Below are 7276 nucleotides of genomic sequence, written 5' to 3' on the forward strand. Positions count from 1 at the left end.
TAAGAAACATTAATGGAGATCTTAATGTGTTGTAAATTTCGACCATTATACTATATTCTCTGATAGCTACAGTTGGAAAACAAAGCTCTTTTGTTCTATACTTCCTCTTAACCAGGCTACACTTTCATTCACCAACAGCATCAGGGTCAATGTCGCACCCTGCAGCTGTGCGACTGCCTGTCACCCGGTACTCCACTTCCAGCTCCCATCCTAAAAAGTGACTATTTAACAAACCTCACGGGTCATTAACTGTAGAGACGGCATATGGGATGGAAAGACGCCCTGTGTGAGCAGCCAAATGAGTTATGAGCGCTTCGACAATAGAGAAATGCCTGTCTATATCTTTAAAATCAGAAGGTCAACCCTCTGCCCACCCCTGAGCTCTGTCATTGCGCCCCAGCGCAAGAGCCCCTTGCTGGAGAGGGGAATAAAAGGAGAGCTTGAGGAGGGACAGAGGCTTGTCTGTGCTCAGGTCGCATAGTCAGCAAGGGGTCCCGGAACTGCGCACACAGTGTTTTGACCCCTGGGCTTCTCCTTACGACCTACACCCCCTCAGCTTACAGACAGTGGGCCCCGGGGTCCTGGTTCACTCAGCATTGTGACGCAATGTTATAGGGCAGGCTGAGAATGTGATTTACTTACACACACAGGATACATCAGCTCTGAAATAAATGATCAAGCGCTGGAACATGGCAGACAAGCTCTGCAGTGTTGTCTCTATATAATTAGCTTGCAACGTTTAAATCTCCACATTCTTGCAGATAAAAATTATTTGTTTTGAAGAATTCAGTCATTTTATAGATGTTGAGTTTAATTTAAAATTTAAACAGCTACATGAAGTGCATTCTGTTTATCTGTGGCTGATTTGGCTCCTCCTGAGCTGTTTGTCCGATGCCCCTTCTCCTTCCCTCCCCTTCAGTGTCTCCCTGTTGAAGCTGATGGATGGGCTCTGCTTATGAAGCTGCTGAAACCACAATGATCAGTCAAGTGATCTGCTGCTCAAAGCCAGATCTTCAGTCTTGTCTGCACCACAGGTTGAAGGAGGTTCTGATCCTTACCCCACGTGTGTGACCACACACTGAATGATACAATTTTATACAGTAATTTTATATATGATTGCAAAACTGTGTAGTTGTTGCTGCATCTATAGTGCCTTGCAAATGTTTTTTAAATAAAAATCTGAAAATTGTGGCGTCCATTATTATTTAGTTTCTATAATCAGTACTTGTCATAATCACCTTTTACTGTAGTTGCTGCTTCATGTTTTTTGAGGCATGTCTCTAACAGTTTTGCACATCTAGAGACTGAAATGTTTTCCAGTTTGTCCTCGCAAAGTAGTTTATGCTCAGTCTGATTGGATGGAGAGCGTCTGTAATCACTCAAGAGGAAGCCAGATAGCGGTTTGTCACATACAAAACACATCAAGTTACTCTTCAGGCTGTCTTGCTATGATGACCCCACCCACAATGAGGTGGTACTCTAATATAATGGAAAACGACCTGAATATGTGGAATTGAGCTGAGCAGGTATTAATGGTAAAGGGCCTTCAAACATCTAAGGCCTTCTCAAAACACCTGCTTTTAAATGGAGATTACTCAAACAGGTAGACTCTATTTACTGAAGTTACTCCTCAAGGCTTGCATTGGAGTTAATTTAGGCATAGAAAAGTACAGGGGGTTAATTACAAATGCAGGCCACACATTTCAGATTTTTGCTAAAAATAAAACCTGTTGAAACACATTTATAGTTTCTCTACCACTTCACAATCATGTTCTACTTTGTGCATCACAAAATCTGAGTAAAATACAGTCAGGCTTGGAGCTGTAATGTTCAACTTGAATACTTTTGTAAAGCACCATCTACTTGTCAGATTTTCAGACCATAATCACTTTTTTACTTGCTGTGATACGCTAAAGAACCTATGAAGCAGAAAATGTGTCAAATAATGTACAATAAACAAAAAAAAAAAACGATTTTAAGAATTTTTCACTGCAAGGTGATGTGAACACTTTATAACACTTTGTGCAGCTTGCATGGTTTGAATACACCCACACGTGTTCTCAAATTCAGATTGGAACAGGTATTTACTGCATTAAATGAGTCTGTGAAATGTACCTGTACCATTCATTCAGTGATTAAACTATATATTTAAAGTGTTTAAATAGTAAATCACAAAAGTAACATCGAGGGCCCTCTCACTGTAATTCAAATAGAAATGAAATATTTGTCTTGTCAAACAACACTAATGCCCCCTAGTGGTAACATAAAATATACTGCTTCCATTTAAGCAGCTCAGTTGACCAGAGCAGGAGTGACATCTTTTCAAACAACCTGAGGCCCCATGAGAAATCATCCACTCCTTCAGCTTCCTGCTGCCAAAGGATCTGGAAACTCTTAAGTTTGCAAGTTCAGTCAACAGTGGCTTATCTCATAGTGAAGGAGACAAATCAATAAGCAAGTTTATTTGAAAAAAAACTAAAATGCACAAAACAGCACCACTGAAACAATTCAGTGGAAAAGAATCACAATCACCTGCAACTGCTGGGATCAATTTGAGTTTATTATTTTGTAGGTGTCCTATCCCAAAACTCAGGTTGTCCTCAGCCTTCCAAATAGTCCTTCCTTAGCGTTTCCTCTTGGACTCAAACTTGTAAATAGCTGCAGTAAGCTGTGTCTCCTTTTTCACCTTCACTTTTTTGTTTTTGTCCTGAAGCCAAAGTAAACAAGAAATATAAGAATAAAAAATATAGACTAAAAAGATATTGATGTTAAAGTGTTTAAGACTTCTCACCTGCAGATCTTTCCGGGTCTGGATTTTCTGGCTGATGACAAACATTTTCTTCTCTCTGTCAATTCTCTGGGAAAGGATTTTATACTGATGCTTTCTCTGTCTGGCCAGCTTCTACAGGTGAAGCAAACAGAAGGGATTTTTCCTTACTGAGCATAAAAAAAAAAAAATCAACAACCAGGAAACTAAAGAGAATAATTTTTTTGTAAAAGAGCTATCAGTAAAGACTATATGGCTCAAATTGTAGCCAAAAATAAAGAAAAACTGTGAGCCTTCAACATTTTAAATACAACTAACCATTATATTTTCTGGCTCCACGGCTCCTTTGATGCTCTTGGTCTCCAGTGTATGCAGTGTTGGTCTGTTGTACACTCGGTTCACCAGCTCTGGAGCAGTGTTGAGGTGGCTGGCCAGGTCAAATGTCTGCACTGAGGGCACACGTGCAAAAATAAAACATAAAAACTGATCTTGCATAACCAACTCTGCAGGACTGTTCGTTTACATCAAATCATAATTGTCCCAATTGAGTAATAATTATCTTCCAAACACCAACTGTTCACATCTTTGTGTACTAAACAATTAGACTTACCTTCCTTTTTGGAATCAACGAAAAAAGTGTGCTTGTTCTTTTGTTTGCCCTCTGCATCCAAAAGATGGAGCTCTCCTTTCAGCCTCTCTATTTTCTGAAAGAAAATTAAAATGAGAAAAAGTCAAAGCCAACATTGTCACTGGATTCATCACAGCAGATAGCTAGGTGTGTATGCTTGTATTTGTTATTAACAAAAACAAACACTATTATCCAGTGTAAATTTAACCCATCTGTGTAAAACTGTGCATGTGTCCTATAAAATCCATTGGCAACTCGTCCAACTTGTTTGACTAGTGCTCAGCTTCAAGGAGCTTCACCTCTTCCACCAAGCTCATGTTTAAGTCTTTATCTCCAGGTGTATCTCAATAAATTAGAATGACATTGAAAAGTTCATGTATTTCAGTAAATAGATTCAAAAAGTGAAATTCATATATTTCTTACAGTTTCTCTGAAAATTTGAATATTACAGTATATGCACTCAATACTGGTTTGGCTCTCCTTTTACATGAATTACTTCATTAATGTGGCGTGACAGGGAGGCGATCAGCCTGCGCCCAGGTTGCTTTAATGACGGTCTTCGGCTCGTCTGCATTGTTGGCTCTCCTGTTCCATCTTCCTCTTGACAAATCTCTGGAGAATCTATTGGGGTTTAGGTCTGGGAAGTTGGCTGGCCAATCATGCACAGTGATACTACGCTCGTTAAGCCAATTACTGGAAATTTTGGCAGTTTGGGCAGGGGTCAGGTCCTGCTGGAAAATGAAACAGGAGCAGAGGGAAGCCTGTGCTTTAGAAAATCCTGATTTGATGGCTGCTTTCACTTGATAAAACACAGTGGGCCAAGACAACAGATGACATGGCAGCACAAACCATCAATGACTGGAAACTACTTATTGGAACTCTAGAAACTTGGGCTATGCTCCTCTTCTAAGTGCTTAAGTAGAAGTCTACCGGACTTCTTTTCTTGTTTCTTGAACGTGTTTCTCCTTTCACCAAAAATGCTTCTTCAGTGCTGAACACGGCTGGAAGTAATGGGCTTATAAGCCCTATTACTTAAGCTCTTAGGCCCATCATGTCCTCGATGACTGAGAACCTACACCAGTGTATTCTGTTTCTCTCCACTCTTCCTCCAGACTCTGGAACCTTGATTTCCAAATGAAATGCAAAAGCTAATTTCATCTTAAAAAGAGAACTGTGGATCACTAAGCAACAGTCCAGCTCTTTCTCCTTAGCCCAAGTAAGATGCCTTTGACATTGTCTCTGGTTCTGTAAAGGCTTAACACTAGTAATGTATTTGCTGTTGCCAATCTATGTGTGGTGGCTTTTAACATAGTGCCTCCAGCTGCAGTCTACGCCTTGTGACTGTCAACCAAATACTTAAAGAAGCTTTGCTTCACAATCCTCACAAGGCTGCAGTTTTCCCAATTGCTTACGCACCTTTTCTACAGCATTTTTTCCTTCCACTCAGCTTTCCATTAATATGCTTGGAACCAGCTGTCTGAACAGCCAACTTCTTTAGCAATGACTTCACATGACTTACCCTCCATGTGGGTGATCTAAAATTTTCTGAGAAACTAAATTTTGTAAACATATCCTACAAATCTATATATAATACTCGTTTCATTTTCTAAACAGAACTGCATTACGTTTTCAATAATATTGTAATTTAATTGAGGTGCTCCTGTATTACTGCTTGTGGAAACAGACAGATTAAACCTGGGAACAAATGACACACCTTGGCCTCTGCAACCCGTTTCATCTCCACATATCTTATGTCCTGCGACCTCATCAATTTCTTCTGCTCCTCCGTCACCTCCTCCTCAGGTTTCTTCATCACATGAACTCCATCCTGTCGGCACCAAACACAGCAAAACAACCATGTCAGTCAGACCCAGTTATAGAGGAATCTGTACGAAATGATCTGAAAATGATGCAGAATTATTTCTAACCTCCAGTTTGGTGCTGATCATGTTGAAGTAAAACTCATCTGGGTTTTTCTCCAATGCTTTCTTTCGCAGAGCAGCCAGGGTGTTTTGTTTCTTATGATAGTCACTAGAATAATAACAATAAGCACAAAGATAAATGTATATTCTATTCATGATTTAAACAAACATGAAAAGATCTATAACTTACTTTGCTCTGAGTTTGTAGTCTTTCTTCTTTTCCAACAAACCCATAGTTTTCCTGAAACCAGGCTGGATTGGCAAAATGAAACCATTATGACGTGTTTATTATTACTTATAATGACTCTTAAAATGAAAACACAACCAAATATTTCTACATTTAGGTACAGTCGCTTGGCTAACCAAGAAAACATCTAAACGTTCACCTGAGATCTCTCATGGTGGTTCTTCTGTCGGGACTTCAGCGCTTTTCTGAATGAAGACATGTTCAGAAAATGTCCACAAACCTAAGAACACCTAAAAACCGTCAAAACAGATTAATCTCAAGTTTGTTTTATGACAGTAACAAAGAAAACTGAATGCTGCTTCGGTTCTGTGGCTTCCTATAAAGGCTGAACACGTGGTTTCCTGTCTGCCACGGCGTGTTTTTCATTTCCTGACCGCAGATTCGCGAAAAAAAAAAAAAGAGGAACTTAATGGGTCATGCGATTTCAAATGAAAATGCTATATACATACTTAAATATCACATTTTATTTCAATTAACAAATAAAAGCAGACACAGAAAAGTCATGCTCTCATTAGTCAAATTATTGTGGTCACTGCAGAGAAGTGTAACAACACTAGAGGGGGCTGTTGCATAGAGAATCGAAGTTTTAGAAGCGACATAATTTATGGGACTGGTAACTGCAGCTATTTGATGTATAACCTTTAATTTTTGTAGTCACGGTCTTATAATTAAGAGTCAGTATTATAGTGCAAGTATAGTGTTGAAGTATGTGTAACATCCTTTACTTATGTCCAAGTTTAAAATCCACTTATACACAAGTCTGTTATTTAAAAAAGTGCTCAAATCCTAATTGATCTCTGCACTTTTCCCTGCTAGTCTTGGTAGAGATTTAACAAATTTAGACTGTATAACTATTCAGAAACCAACTGCAAATAATAAGTAATCTTTTTTTTTTTTTTTAATGGATTAAATGCTAATAATTGTTTCTATCAAAAAACTTTGAAAACATATTAATACTGTGCCTTGCAAAACTATGCATACACCTGGAACATTTTTGCATTTTTTCAGAAAATCAACAAATTTTAGAACATTCAGTCATTCGTTTATCTTCTATATCGCTCATTCCACAGTGGGTCACAGGGGAGCTGGTGCCTATCTCCAGCAGTCTACGGGCGAGAGGCAAGGTAAAAATTTTATTGTGATTTTATGTTCTAGACTGAGTCAATACTTTGGAAAACCATTCCATTTCAACTATAAATATACTGGCTGTATATTTTTCATTATTTCCCTGTATTTTGCTCAATCCATTCTCCCTTCAACTCTGACCAGCTTGCTTGTTTCTGCTGAAGAAAGAATCTCCACAGCATAGCCGGCCGAAGTCATATGTGAACTAAGCCGCTGCTAAGGGCCCCCATAAATGCTTGAATTTTCACACAAAGAATAGATCTAAATGTATGTTTACTGAGAATGAGAATACTGTTAAATTCGATTTGACCATTTTTAGTATAGATGTGAAGTGCCTCAGCCATGGGGTGAAACATGGACTGAACTGTACACAATCAAAGAAGCAAGTAGGAAGTTCTGTATTTTTAATTATATGCATTAGCCTACGTTTAGTCCAGTCCAGGAGAGAGGAGACACAGGAGGAATCTCTGTGATGTCATGGAATTCCTGAATAAAACAGTTTTCCAGCTACACTTCTTCCTCTATCCGGGTGGTGGGTATAAGACAAAAAAAAAAAGAACAAGACAAGCTAGTCTTGAACCTTTTCT

The 7276-nt window shown here is 38.8% G+C and overlaps 1 protein-coding gene across 1 annotated transcript; it reads right to left on the reverse strand.

Moving 5' to 3' along the window:
- Positions 1-2434: 2434 nt before the first annotated feature.
- On the reverse strand, positions 2435-5905 carry utp11 (UTP11 small subunit processome component). Its single transcript, XM_047361472.1, has 8 exons — positions 5704-5905; positions 5508-5569; positions 5324-5426; positions 5110-5223; positions 3378-3471; positions 3086-3216; positions 2792-2902; positions 2435-2707 (listed from the first exon to the last, which is right to left on the reverse strand). The coding sequence occupies exons 1-8, from the start codon at positions 5761-5763 to the stop codon at positions 2624-2626; spliced, it is 759 nt and encodes a 252-aa protein (XP_047217428.1). The 5' UTR covers positions 5764-5905; the 3' UTR covers positions 2435-2623.
- Between the last annotated feature and the right edge of the window lie 1371 nt (positions 5906-7276).

Source organism: Girardinichthys multiradiatus, chromosome 3, assembly GCF_021462225.1.
Source record: "Girardinichthys multiradiatus isolate DD_20200921_A chromosome 3, DD_fGirMul_XY1, whole genome shotgun sequence".
In the NCBI taxonomy this organism is placed as follows: Eukaryota; Metazoa; Chordata; class Actinopteri; order Cyprinodontiformes; family Goodeidae; genus Girardinichthys; species Girardinichthys multiradiatus.